Source organism: Artibeus jamaicensis, unplaced genomic scaffold, assembly GCF_021234435.1.
Source record: "Artibeus jamaicensis isolate MK-2021 breed Jamaican fruit bat unplaced genomic scaffold, CSHL_Jam_final contig_797, whole genome shotgun sequence".
NCBI lineage: Eukaryota > Metazoa > Chordata > Mammalia > Chiroptera > Phyllostomidae > Artibeus > Artibeus jamaicensis.
This window is the reverse complement of record NW_026521977.1, coordinates 17505789-17521163: the sequence shown is the minus strand read 5'-3', so window position 1 is coordinate 17521163 and position 15375 is coordinate 17505789. Positions and strand designations below refer to the sequence as shown.

At 37.6% G+C, this 15375-nt stretch overlaps 1 protein-coding gene across 4 annotated transcripts in view; it reads left to right on the top strand.

Annotated features, from left to right (window-relative positions):
- IMMP1L (inner mitochondrial membrane peptidase subunit 1) overlaps window positions 1-15375 on the top strand; it is a 55002-nt gene that overhangs the window by 33265 nt on the left and 6362 nt on the right. For all 4 annotated transcript variants that reach the window (XM_053672938.1, XM_053672940.1, XM_053672939.1 and 1 more), the window contains one exon: window positions 693-819. In XM_053672938.1, coding sequence (XP_053528913.1) covers window positions 693-819 — 127 coding nt within the window. The remainder of the gene's footprint in view (window positions 1-692; window positions 820-15375) is intronic.

Sequence of the window (15375 nt, the reverse complement as noted above, 5' to 3'; positions counted from 1 at the left end):
ATCTTGTTATCATTGAGGCATTACTCCTACATTTGTGGTCTCCATCTTCCTTTCCACTTTAAAGCTCTTATTTTTTAAGACATGTAGATTGTTACTTCTTTCATGAATCATGCCAATTTATGTTTGCAGTATATATGTTGGGGCAGCTTTTAGCATTTTACTTGGGTGTGTCTTCTGATATTTTCACTCAGATATGTCTGTTTTACTCTACGGTAAATTGTCTGGGTCATATAACTTACGTGCTGTAATTCCTCGTACTTCGAGCCCTAGGGAAACACAGATCGTGTTTCTGTCTTTTGTGTGCTCTAGAGTCCGTCAGTGCTCCTGGCTGGGCAGTCAAGTTGCCCTAGGGAATTTGGTGGTATTTACATGGAATTGTCTTCCCATAGTTTTGTTTCTAAACATTTGGGCAAGAAGTAATGCATAGGGATACAGTGAAAGAAGATAATTTTTATGGAATCATCAGAAATTTTAGAATCTTCTAATAGTTTTTCCATCCCCTTCATTGCTGGATTCTAATGCATAAAAGTCAGTCATGAAGGTTCTTAAAGCTGGTCAGTATATGGAAGAGCCAGTCTGCAAGAGGATAAAGGGTATGGTTTTAGGTTACGTTATAAAAGTGTAATAATGATACCATGTTTATGTTTATGCTCAATAAATAACACTGTCATTTCTTTGACTTTTTCCCTCAGAGGTGACATTGTGATTGCAAAAAGCCCGAGTGATCCAAGGTCAAATATTTGTAAAAGAGTGATTGCTTTGGAAGGAGACAAAATGCTCACCAAAAGTCCATCAGAGTTCTTTAAAAGCCATAGTTATGTAAGTAACATTTCAATTATGTTATTCATTGGTTTAATAATTTGCTGACATTAAGTGAAAACAACAGAAAATGACATTTCTATTTTGAATATAACTTAAAGCGCTACATTAAGTGGAATTTTAAGTATGTTTGTATCAAGAACTATTTGGTCATTATATTTTATATTTCATTTCCTTTCAAAACCCTGTATCAACATCTCAGTAATAATTGTTGCAGGTATTATTCACCAACAGATGTCAAAATATTGGGCCAAAGTTTGAGGGAAAATGGTATATTTGCATAGGCTCAAAGTATCTCTCCCAAGATATGTGTTACAAAGGGAAAAACAGCAACTTTGTAGAGGGGAAATCTGATGTTCACCACCTGTACTGAGTGATTAAGGTTAATTTCACGAACAACAGGACAGATCAACATAGTGTAGCCCCTGACTTGAAGCACTCTGTGGTATTCTTGCAAAAGAGGGTATAACCTCAGTCTAATCATGAGGAAACATCAAACAAACCAAGGTAATTGAGGATTATTCTGCAACATAACTGACCACTATTCTGCAAAAATGTCAAGGTCATGAAAAACAAGGAGAGACAGGAATTATGGTAGATGGGAGAAGGCAAAGGAGATATCCCAGCTAAATGCAGTCTGGGTTCCTGGCATAGACATATTTCCAACTGACTTATGAAAGGAAAATCTACAATAGTAAAATCAAATAAAGCTTGTAGTTTAGTTCTTAAAAATCCTACTTAAAGTTTTTAGAATAGAAATTGCATGTACTTTTGGTCTAGTCAACTTACCTGTCCAAAAGCAGCATCGTGGAAGAGTGAAGAGCAGGTGTAATGTGCTGCCTCCTTTCCCAGTCACATGGCCACAGTGACAGAGCTGTGGCAGAGGAGGGTGGCCTTTACTCGCCATACAGTTTTCTTCCTCTGATAATTGTAATTAATTTTCTCCTTTTGTTGAAAATTTCTGTGTCACTCTCAAATTATTAATATAGCTGTTACATCTATTAACTAACTTTACCTCTATCTTCACCCCTAATATAAGCATATAATTAAGAGTTAAATAGTCTTCATCACTGTAAATTTATTTTGAACTATAAATAGCCTCTGACTGCTCTATAAGTAAGTTTGCTCACTTGACTGTTACATAATCAGTCCACTTATTTACCATCCATAATAGACTGTGGATCAGCTGTGCAAATGTTTTTGATGTTTATTACCATAGTGTTAAACACGCTCATGATAGTTAGCTGGTGGTGATGATAATCTTGAGGTTGATAGCATGCTATCAGGTAAGCTGTTTTTCTTTGGATGTTATCAGGACACTATATTATTTTATCCTTCAAAAATGTCAGAATTTTACATAATGGTTGCACCCTCATATAACTATTATCATTTGTTAAGGCATTCTGGTAACTTCTGAATTGTTTTAGCAACAAGCATATGCTCGAGACGAGAAGTACTGTATTTTGCTGTGCATAGTGTGCTCCTGTGTATAATGCGCACCGCAGTGTTTTTTGCGCATAATACATGGGGTTATTTCCCCTGTTCTGTAATCCTTATACCCACATGTAATGTGCAGCCTTATGTTTCCCTCAAAAATTGAGGCAAAAAGTGAGCATTATACATGGCACAGTAAGGGTATTTTATGTACAAATCAGTAAAACATATAAATGATAGTATCCAGGATCTGGGTACTTAGGCAGCACACACACACTGAGGTTGTTGTTGTTTTCTTTTTGAGTCATTAGAGGAGAAATATCAGGACAAAAGGATGTAGATAAAATCTCTGCTAAGTAATCAGAAAAGACAACCAGAGGGCTGTAAGATGTAGATCTTTTTTTTTTTAATATTCTACTTAAGGAAAATGTTCGTTGAATTTTTATTATGTTTAGTGAATGGATAAATTAGAGGATACTCCCATTTTGTTCCAGTATATTCCATTGACTTTGGTTTGTATGTTTATAAGTGTGCAAACATAATTGTGATAATATTGGCCAACACTTATGTATGTATTCTGTACCAGACACTGTTGAAACTCTTATAAGAGCTAATTTATTTAATTATCACAACAGCAACCCAATGAGATAGGTAGTAGTAGTATTTGACAGTTGTAAAAAACTAAAAACAGGGAGGTTAAATAAATCGCCCAATTTCAAACAGTTAATGAGAGAAATAGTTGGAATTCAAATATAGTTAGCCTGGCTCCACCGAAAATTTGTACTCCTTAACATGCTACAGCTTCTCCTCCCATAATATCTTCTACGTATCTATTATTATTTCTATTCCCATCTCATCATATTGTACTTCCCTTAAAATGTATTTGTCTTTATTATTTTTAAAAAGAAAGGAATCTATTCCTGGTCAGGGGCAGTATTGGTCCTTAAAGAGAATCCAGTGAGTTTTGAAGGTTTTTTTCACCCCCACCAGTTTTTCTAGGTTAGATTTTTCAAGCTGTAAGAATTGTATAGCTATTACAGAACCACTTTAGTAAATGTGTTCCATTAATCAAGATGATTTATAACAAAAGTCCATCCAAGTTTGGGCCACTCTAAAGCGATACCAAACTGTTTGCAGGGTCTGCCCCTTTAGAGGGTTCCCTTTTTCAGCTATCTCAGAAGCACACTGGTGCTGTATTTTACGTAATCAGTTTCGTCTTTTTACCTATGCATCCTTTTAGAAAAATTATTATTGTTTATAAGAAGAAGACATTACTATTCAGATCTTGATTGAATTGCATAGTGACGATGATGAATAGTAAATGTGTTTTGAATTCCAGGCAAAAAACATTATTCTCTAAGTATGTGCTTCAGAAAGCAAAACACCAACATTGTCATTTGGAACCTAGAATACAGAGTTTAGCATATGAAAGAAATACCATTGTTCCTAAGCTGGCATATAAGAATATAAACGGATCATTGGTTAAGTGAAGTGGAACCATTTTATTCACTCCAGAGTTCTAAAGTCTGTATGGCAAGCCATACTTAGGAACTATGATTTATTTTTTACATTAAGCATTTGGAAACTAAGCAGTTCCTATCAAGGTTCTATTGCAGTCGCTTTTGCTTATTTTATTTCGATATTTGAGGGTGGTAGTTCTTTCCATGGGTTATGGACTGAGCATTGGCTACTAGGACGTATGCTTAACTTGTGACTCTTGAAAGAAACAAATTGTATTCAAGCACAAACATCTAGAATTACTTACCTCCCTATACGATAGCAATTCCTCAGGCTTACTGCTAGAACCCTCTAATTTGCCAAAAGTATTTAGCTGGAAGTAGAAACATTAAGCAAATAGGAAATACATAAAAATGAACTGGCATTCTATTTTTATAGTAGGTGAAGTAAAAACCTATTTAATGTAGGGGATTTGGGTCAGGACTTGGGAAATACAGTAAAATTGTGTTATAAAGCTAATGAAGAGGTGAAGAAAAATACTTCATTATCTTTCTGAGGATAACATGTGAGAGTCCAGGGCTGTGACTTTAATCCATAGCATAACTGTGGTACAGCTAGGCATTTTGAAATATATAGTAAGTCCTTATCAGCAAACGCGCTGTAAGATTCTGCATCTAAACCACCGAACTCCTTCGCTGCTGCATCTCCCTGTAGGAAAGAGTCGTGCACGCTCACTGACTGCACTCCGAACTTCATCTCTCTTGGACTTGTTACAGTGAGGCTTCTTCGGTCCCTGTACATCATGCAGCAGTTCTTGTCAAGGGTCCTCAGTGACTTCTGTTGTCAGTCCCATGGTCAACTCTGAGTCCTCACTTCACTTGAACAATAGTTAATGTTTGGAAGAGTTGTTCTCAAAACCTGGTTTCCCTAAGTTTTAGGGGCACCACTCTCTCCAGGTTCTTCCTATCTTTTAATTTTGTTTTGTTGGTTCTTCCAAATGCTGGAGTAACAAAAGGTTCATAGTTTAAACTCCTTCCCTTGTTTATATATACTCACACTTTAGATGACCTCACCCTGTCTCTGGTTTTAAATACTAACTTAATTCTCAAATTTATATCAACAATTTCTTTCCTCAACTCTAGAAGTGTGTATCTAAAATCTGCCTAATATATCCATTTTAGTATAAAAGGTCATCTCAAACTTAACATGTCCAAAACTAAACTGATTTTCCACCCCAACCTGGCCCCTGCAATACACTCTCCCATCACAGCAAAGGCTGTCCCTTTCTCTGCTCAGCTCGCAAACCTCGGGAGTCATCCGTGACTCTTCTTCTCTCACCCCACACCCATTTCATTAGGAAATCATAACTCCATCTTCTAAACGTAATTGGAATCGGACCACTTCTTTGTCACACTTACTGCTGCCATCCTGGCACGAGGCAAATTTATCTCCCCAGTTTCCTTACAGTAACTTCTGAACTGCTCTCTCTGCTTTTACGTTTCTCATCATCTTGCTTTCCTGCTCTCGACTGATTGCTGTACATAGTAGCTGAAATAATCCTTCTTAGTAAGGATGTTTCTTAAGAGTGATAGTGTCACTGTTCTGCAGTGAGACCCCAGTGACTCCCCATCTCAGCCAAAACGACAGCCACAGGCCTGAGGGTGGCCTGTAAGACCCTACCTGGTCATCCTGCCTGCTGCCTGTTCTTGTAATTTTATTGGAACACAGGCATGCTCATTTATTTACATAGTGCCTGTGGCTGCTTTCACTAAAACAGCAGAGGTTGAGTAGTTGTCACAGAGACTCTGTGGCTTGCAAATTTGTGCTTATTTACTATCTGGATCTTTACAGAAAAATTTTGCTGACCCGTGCTCTAGAACAGATGGCAGGGATTTGTTTTGATCATGGCTGATTCCCCAGCACCCAAACTTTGATTTGGCATGTAGTAGGTACAAAAGATGCTTGAAGGGTAGATAAGTGTGTATATATGGATAGGGTCTGACCATGTATTCTTTTAGTTTCTACTCTGCTTTTACTCAGTTTCTTCTACTAGTTTCTCCTGAAAACTTGCTCCCAAGTGAGTGCATTATGTCACCATTTTTCAGTAAGGTAGGTGTTCCTGTAGCTCACAACACTCTGTAGGCTGCTGCGGGACTGGCCAGTTTGGGGTTATTCTAGTCATCATAGAAGACTTGAAAGCTAAGCTACTTCCTGGTGGGGCTACCTGACCACAAGGTCCCTGTTACTTTGTACCGGGACAGCAGGGTGCCAGCTACTGTTTCTTCCCCCAGGCAGCAGGCTGAAAATTCACTGGGCTTTGAATTGACCTCTCACTTTAGAGTACTCTAAATCTTTTAGAGGAATCATGGAACTGAGGAACTCTGGACCTACCTTGCTCTTATTTTGAAGGAAGGTGTGGTTCTCCAGAAATGCTATCTTGGGCTTGTTATGATGAGGGCTAAGCTGCCCTTGCAACACGCAGTGCCTGCTAGTGACGTCGTGGGGTGATAAGAGTTGTCTACATTTCAGTAGAAACGCACATGCGTTTTGGACATTATGTACCACTACACCAGTATTTTGTTCTTGTGATCCTTTATTAGTTGGCAGATTAGTGATGGGCAGAGTTGTTACTTGTAGCTGGTAAACTGCTCCTTTAACTGTAAACTTCGGCTTTTCAGAGGTTGTTCATTGCAAAATGAATAATGTTTTTAAATCTTCCAAAATTAAAACATTATTGAATTTTAGTTTCTCAACCATATTGAAAATGGACATACTAATAGAAATATGATTATGAATCTTTCAGTATATTCCTGTAGTTTTATCATAGCACTCTTTTGCTATTGTTAAAGGAGACAAATCTATAGTCATCAGAAAGAGTGTAGTGTATATTTTTACTTTTATTATTGACCTATCAAAACATCAGGCCACTTAAAGCTTTATGGTTCTCGATACCATAGATTCCAGAGTTATGCACAGAAGATGACATGTTCCTTACCAATGACAGTCTGTTACCACAGAGCCATGGTAGGTGAACAAGGAATGTAATACTTCTTACATCGTTTCTTTTTGAATTGTAGAGTATGTTAGTAACATCATTGTTGTTATTGGTGGAAAGGTAGGAAGTAGAGACAATTTTACATTTCAGACATAACTGATGAAATGTTCTCAGGATGCACAGGTAGTATCCTTAAAAGGAGCACTTGGGAATGGGACAATATGCCAGTAATAAAACCATTTTATAATGTGTTGGAAAATATTTAAATAAAACTTATCAACAAACTGAAAAACAATCTCCCTAATTCAACAGCATTGGAAAATGGTCCCTGGGGGATAAGTGGTGGCAGAAAGAGACTTGACTTTGGGTGGTGAACACACAATACAATATACAGACGATGTGTTGTAGAATTGTGCACCTGAAACCTATAATTTTATTAACCAATGTCACTGTAATTAATTCAGTTTAAAAATGATCACTTTATAGAGTTAACACTAATAACCTCTTAATGTGCACTGTATATTTAGGTTATAGTTCAAATCCTTGAATATCCTAATGCCGTTCTTCTGTTTGTTTAATTCTCATTTACTTCAGCTAAAGGTCACAACCATATGGCCTTCTATTACCACTTGTGTTATAAACAGAAAAGTACTTCTGCGTAGGGAGAGGAATCATCAGACTGAAAGGGCTTGTTTATTACAAGTTGCTGATACACTAAATCCTTATGTCATTTAAATAGAAGAACTACCTAATAATGTCACTTATTACAACAAGGATATCTAAACAGGGGCCTTGCTTTTTGCAGACGATAGCGATAAAAACCTGTGCTTCACGTCCATTTCTCGGCAACAGCTCCCAGGTGAATCAATCGTGGCACACTGCTAATGTCTTGATTGCAGTTGATGGGGAGGAAATATGTTTACTCTTGTGCTAAAGCGAAGTTCACTGCGGAGATGACGTGACTTTTTCATCCTATAGTTAACACAATTCTGAAGATAAATTTGACTGGTTGTTTACAATTCTGAGGTGTTTTTCTTCTGATGTGAACATTAAATGACCATCTTTGAGGCTCCCACAACTTAAGCATTTTCTGATGTGTTTTCTGAATATTTTCAGAATAATTTTATCTTAAACAATATTTAGTTTATAAAATTTTATCTTACAAAAATATATTTTATCTTATATATGTTTGTGTACATATGTATGTGAGGGGGGACCCAAAAAACCCTGGCATTTGTTTATAAAAAATTGTATATTTATTCTGACATGTTTAAATTTCAGTCACCTTTAAGGCACTCTCCATTTGATGCAGTACACCTATTGGGATGTTTTCTTCCACTCAAAACGGTTTTTTAAATCGTCAGTTTTGATGCTTTTAATTGCTTCTGTAGTTTTTTGTTTCACCTCTTCCACATTGACAAAATCTTTCCCCTTGAGGACTTTTTCATTCTGTGAGATTGGGTGATGGTAGAGAGGATGGGGCATGGGGGCTGTCGTTTTTGGTCAAAAAACTGCTAAATACTCAGCTCATTGTGGGCAGGTATGCTTGTAAATCACCCATTGTGGAATGGGCAAATGCATTGAGTCTTCAAAAAAAATTAACTGAGGCTGGATGCAGCCTCTCACCACAATGCCAGCTGGTCCACTGATACAGGTGGGCTCCTAGAACACTCACCTAGTCGGGGAAGCCTGTACTACAGGGGCCTGTCCTCCAAAAGATAATCCAGGTTTTGGGGGGTTCCCCACTTATATGTATGTGTTTCTATTGAAAGCTTAGCAAGTTTTCCTAAAACTAATGTGTTCTGCTCATCTAAAAATATTTTAATCATTTAAAGTTGGTTTGTGTATCCACTTCAAAGTTAGAAAGTCACCATTGTGTGAATGTAAGGAAGCAATTGTACCATTCAGTAAAATGCAGATGCAACATGTACTTTTGTCTGTATGTTATGAGACCTCTATACTTGAAAGTTGCCTAAAAGTAACTGGGAGAGATTGAGACTGAAATTATAACACCGCTATTCACTGCTAGCATCTGAAGCAGACACCAACTCTGAGAGTAGTAAAGAGAATATATTCCAAGTGTCCTGTGGCTTCCTAATGTGATAGAGTTATATGCTGGAAAGCTCCTTTGAGTAGGTGCAATATGTTCGAATGTCTTTTCAACTAAGCAACTAAGTGAAGTTCTGTGTTACCACTTTATGTAATTAAATTCCTACAGGTTTCTGTGACCCATTTAACCTTATCCCATAAAAGCATTCTCATTCTACCGAACTATTCTCTACCCAAAATAAGGATGGAAAAGAGGAATAGCAGATATAAAAGCAGGGGTATGTGTGTTATAAAACAGTGAAGAAAGTAAATTAGCAAGAAAGTGTTGGCATGAAGAGCCTCTGTACTGTTCACCGTGATAGGTGGGAGTGCTTTCCTCCTGGATTAGAATTTTCATAGTTTTTAATTTTAAAGAAAATTTAGGAGTCATTTAGTTTTGCGTAGCTAGTGATTACATGCCCACTAAACCTACATGCAGCGCCAACAGGAAAGGAGACAAAAGTATTTAAAACTATGGGTAATTTAAAATACTGAACTAAGATCAGTTGAAGATTCTGATCTGTGTTCTACACATTGTGTGTATGAATCTCTCAATCAGGAAGGACTACAGAAACCTTGTCCTCTGAAGAGACCTAAAATTTGACCCAACATCCTTATGTAAGGAAAACAGGTCTAGGGACAAAGACGCCGTGGACTTGTGACCCTAGCATCAGATGCACCTAAGTCCAGCATTCGGGCACCTTCCCTTAAAAAGGCTGTGCCTCAGGAGCAGCTGGAACCACTGGGTTTGGGGGATGCGGTGGGAGAGAAGATTTAAATGGCCTTCAGGAGTCAAAGGAGGTGGACAGACATTTCTGACATTAATTTCACAGCTTGCTTTTTACTCTTTTTTTTTCATCCATGCATTCACTAATTCTACTAACATTTATCGAGTAGTTGCTGGAGGGCCACCAGCAGTACCATGCTGGGTAGATCCCTGCCTCCAGTGCTAAATAGAACTTTCTGCAAAAATGAAATAATCTGTATCTGCACTGTCCAGTATGGTAGCTAGTAGGTACAGGTGCCTGTTACATATAGGGGACATGGCTGTCCTGTCTGAGGAACTGAACTTTTAGTTTTAGAGAATTTGTAAAACAGCCACGTGTTGCTATTTACTGCCATGTTTGACAGTACAGCTTTAGGAGCTTGTGGTCAAGCTGGAGGAATGGACAGGTATTACAAGATGGTGTAAGAGAATTATATACAAGATGTTACAGGATGCAAGAGGTGCTTTTCCACTTGGGGTAGACAGGATTATTCCCGAGAGGAGAGGTAAAACCTGAGTGGAAGTTCTAATGGGTAAGCAGGGGTTAGCCAAAGCAAGCGTGTCACCTTCAGGTCTGGAAGGGAGAGTGCAGTATTGTGCTTTGGGCAGCTGCCAAAAGTAAGTTGCTATGTCTGGAACATATTGCGGGGAGGGGAGTGGTGAACAGAGATAAAAAGGAAAAAAAGTAAATGCATCTCAGTTTCTTGCATGTCTCAAGCAGGGGACTTAACATTATTACAGTTAGTTTTTAAAGATGACCCTGATACTAGTATAGATGAATAGCAGATGGCTTGGAGTAGAAGACTGGAGGCAGGGACAGCAGTTAAGAGGCTGTAAGACATAACTGAGATAGTGACATTAAGAGTGGAAAGCGGTACAAAGTTTGGAGAGAGATTAAGGAGATACCTAGACAGGATGAGATGCTGGGAGAAATGGAATTGAAGGGCTTCATCCTGACCCAGTTCTCTGGCTTTAGCAGTAGGGGTCCCAGTATATTAAAATAGGGGATTCTGGGGGAGCTGTTAATTTGGGAAATGAAGAGACGATATATTCAATTTTTGAGTAGTATAAAGCCTGTCTAATAAGCCTGTGATATATTCATTTTAAATTAACTTCATAGTAATTAAATCATTATAGGAAGTGGGGGGAAAGGTGCTTTCCCAGCATGATTATCCAATGCTATACTAATTCCCTCCTTGATGTCCGCACTGTGCTTTCATGGTCTCTCAATCAGAGCAATGTTTTGATGTTCTCAGCCTTCAGAGATCAATCTTTTTAAATATCTTAAGCTATTCTCTTTGTAACTTACATCATCACAAAAATTTCATCTGTCATCTACCTGCCTAATTTGCAATTTTGTAAACACAAAGCTAGATTTCATTCTAAATAATTTCTATGATATGGAACATTGGAGTTGTGATTTTGGTGAATGAAATACAAGTAGGATAATCCGTCTGTCAAAGAAAAACATGCAACATAATGCCTTTTTTTTAAGGCATTAGTAACATCAAGTACCGAATGAGCTACATATTTTAATCACTTTTTTGGAGTATGGACACTTTTCTACACTCGATCTTCTTTTTCTAATACCATTTCAGTTGTGAATCTGTTTTCTAGCCAATCTCTGTCTGAAGCAGTTAGGCATAGGAGCCATGGACATTGAAAAGAACTACAGAGTTTTGCCTATAGAAATAAATCCACATAGGGATGAGTTTTGACTTTGGGAAGAATTATTTCAAGTCAAAACTTGAAATAGGGGTCAAAATTTTGGTGGAAATACTTTAAATACATATTTTGTATAGTATCTATCTGATTTACCAACCATTTAGACTTTTTTGAAAGCATGGGAAAAACTCATTATTTATATGCTTAACAGTGTATCCTATTGCTCTATGAAATACCCTGTTTCATTATGTTAGGGTTATCTTTTAGAATATGAGAACCAGAGTACACATCAGGTCATATTAAAATGAAAGTACAGCCCTGGCTGGTGTGGCTCAGTGCATTGGGTGCCATCCTGAGAACCAAAGGGTTGCTGGTTCGATTCCCAGTCAGGGCATATGCCTGGGTTGTGGGCCAGGTCCCCAGGAGGGGGGTGTGGGAGAGGCGATCACGCATTGATGTTTCTCTCCCTCTCCCCTTATCCTCTCTCTAAAAATAAAAAGTGAAAAGTCTTTAAAATGAAAGTACAGAAGTAAATTTTGAAATGATACCATAGAAAGATGCTTCTTTTAAATACTAATCCAAAAACAGAGCAGGCATGACATTGTTTTATAAATAGCACAAGAAAAGAAATCAGAGAGCAAAAAATCCATTGCTCTAGGGAAAAATTCTGTAGGAGTAGGACACTACAATCAGATGGCTAGGGTGGAAGGGTGTATTTCCTGCCTTCAATCCCAGCCCTTTCCCCCTTCCTCCAACCTGACTCGGTAGCTTGGTGGTGCATTCTGAAGAAGCAGTGCTGCATCAGGCAGAGCCTAAGCATTTGGCATGTTATATTTCTTGATGGAGATTCCTATTAAAAGAATCAAAGTGTTAATGTTTAGTAATACATTTTGATGATCAAGTGTTACAATTGAATTTCAGTTAGTCAGTTAACATAATTAATATGGCAGCTATTCACAATGAATGTACATTTTACATTATATTGGGTTCAATCCCCAGTCTTGGCTAATATCAGAACCATGCAATTAAATACAGTATAAAGAAAATGATAAAAACATAACCAAAGTAAAATTACAAAGCACAGCGCACTTTGCAAATTCTTGAGTAGGCTGTAGGAAAACCAGGAACAAAGAAAAAGCCCAGAAGGCATCATTCACAGAAGCAACTGGGGCAACTGCTAATAATAATAGCTCATATTTAGTGAGTCCTTACTGGATGCAGGAGCCTTATGTATTATTCTACTTGGTGGTCAGAATATTTGTGTAAGGCATTTATTTATTAGTCCCAGGTATATAAATGAGGTTTAAATAACCTGTCCAAGATGCTTAACTAGGAGTAGTAGGGCCCCATGTTGAACTCAGGACTGACTGTAGACTATCTTTAACTGCTATGCCAAACAACCCATTGGAGATTCCGATTCAGGCTGGATGGTGTTAAATCAGAGGGACGAAGAGGAGCTCAGCTTGCAATAGCTATGAAGATGAGCAGGTCAAGTCTTAGAGTAAGTTAGTAATGAACTACAACTTGTTGGCACAAAGCACCCCCCATCATTACCCTCACTCCAATGCTATGGGTGTGTGTAGCCCTCTGTAACTTCTGTGTAAATTCCTCTGTGGTAATAAGTGGCTGTGCATCTAAGTTGGTGCCATTTTGAATTAGGGAAGGATGGTAACAGTCTCCAGGAATGATGAAGATAAGTCAGAATTTAAATGGAGAGGAAAAAGAGCAGGACTGCATAGACATAGTACCCACTCAAATAATCAAGTGAACTGTTCCGTACCTGGTCCTTGTAACGGTTAATCCCTTTGTCATGCATCTAGCTTTTGGGACACCTCCATCGGGACTCCGAATACTACACTCAGGTAGACAGGTGTGGGCAAGAAGTTGTGGCAAGGAGAATGTCAATGGAAACAGAATAGTAACACTGTTCCTTGAATTTTGCTTTCAGAGATACCCAAAACTGACACTTGAGACCCTCCCATGTTTTTAAAATTAAAGATTAATAATCTATTCTCAGCCTTTTGATCTTAAAAGCTCTTCTACTTGATTGCCTCTGGGGGAGATTTAATGCTTCACTTTTGGTGTTATCTGCCTTGTTTATAGCTGTCTTGGTGTTACAGGAAGGGTAAACAACAGGATATTCACTGGTGGTGTTTCTCATTGCTGTTACTTTAGTAAAAAAATAGATTTTCCAATGTCCTTTTAGAACTGTATAGAAAATTATTTCATTTTCCAGATATTCTCTCCAGTATTTGTCTGCTTATTATCAAACCATGGCTACATTTTGGCTACATGTCATGATTAAGCAGAATATGTGTTAACCACGTAATGGTATGGTAATTTGATTTGATCCTGCTTACCTGAAAGATGGTAACATAAAAAATGATTATTTGGGTATTAATTGTTAGACTGAAATGACATGTAAAATTATATGAACTGTTTTCCTGGGCAGGGAAATAATCCTGTTCGTCTTTGCCAAAAGGAAAGGCGGCTTTCCGAAAAGGTGCTCCTCTCCTTTCCTAACTGAAGGAAAGGAAACAAGTAACCGTGTCAAAAAAGGATTCCAAAAACTTTGCCCCTCTCCTTGCCTTTTTCTTTAACAACTGTTAAAGTTATTGTTTCTTTAATAACAATAATCATTGTTTCCTTTTATTCACATTTTAGAAGAACCACGAAAGAGGCACAAGCAATTGGAGGGCCAGTGCCCACTCTTACCTTTGCTGGTTGTAAATTGTGAAATATCTGGCAAACAAGGGGTTAATTAAACATCAAATCTGTTATTAGGCCTTTCTGTTTTTTTTTTTTTTTTGAAAGGTCCAAAATACAAATATCTTACTCTGTGGTCAGAACTTTTACTTAATTAGATATTCTTTGCTTAATCAAGTAAGTGAGTTTGATTATAGTTTTAGTAAATGTGTTATTTGATATTGTGGGCTCTTTCATCAGAATTCACTTGAATCAAGAAAGGTAACACCTGTGGGTTGGTTCACAAAAGCCTTTTTTGTTAAATGGACACCCGCAGCCCCTGAGGCAATTACATTTGTTGCTTGTACTATAAAAGAGGCACTTAATCAGACCTCAGTGCGTGCTGCTGAGAACTAGGCTTGACTCTTTTGTGCAGCCCTGAGATTAGGTTTTAGTTTAGCTCAGGAAGTAAACCTCTGACGTAGAGAGGAAAAACAAGCATGATTTAAGGGTTCTTTTAATGCTTTAAAATCCAGCCCTAAAGTTAGCTGTATCTGAGACCCTGGGAAAATGCAGAGTTGAGCAAAAGTAAACTGTTCTATGTGGCATTCATTGTAAAAACGTATCTGTATGTTCTTAGTCAGTCTCATGTATTCATTTAAGTTACCATGGTAGATTTGCAGAAGTATAAGAAGGAAGAGTATCTAACTATTAAAAAGTTTTGGTTATGAGAAGTAATGAACATAACATGGAAATGGGGGGTTTCCATTTTTGGCCATTTGCAAAACATTTAGTCCAGATGCATTTATTGAAGTCCTGTTCTACTTCATTTGGAAAGTTATAGTGGCTCTTTAAAAAATATATTTAAAAATATAGTTTAATCACTATTTTATGTTAATATTTTGTTTTAATAATGTTACTATAGATTTTTTCTCTTATCTGACTTGAGTTTTCAACTTAGTGATAACAAAATATTGGTTAATCCAACAGACAAGAACTGTTGTGAGTTAGAAAGGACATTTTGGTTCTATTCCTTGCCTCACTCTGTAAGGCTGGGTTTTCAGTTTCAGACCCCCATCCAGACTGTGTTGTGATTTGTTTGTTTAAATAAGTGAGTTCTTAGCTAGACTGATAGTTTAGTTACCAGACCTCTGGTGACAGTGCTGCTGATCGCAGTCCTTTGCTTGCACTGCCCAGAGCGGCAGAGCCTGCTGTGTGGACTGGAGCGTAGTTCGGTCCTGTTCTCTCCACGCCACCATGGACGAAAAAGACTTTTGTTTTAATTCAGCAATGTTCCCTTTTTTAAAAGTACAAGTATCACTGAAAGGTCTAGGCATATTAAGATACACAGGTTAAGTACCTGTGGGTGTACTTTAAATTGCCTAAATAATAACATACAATTCATAAAAATGTACATTGTAAAACATAAAACAAACTTGTGTGAGTTTCCTTTCAGCATTTACAC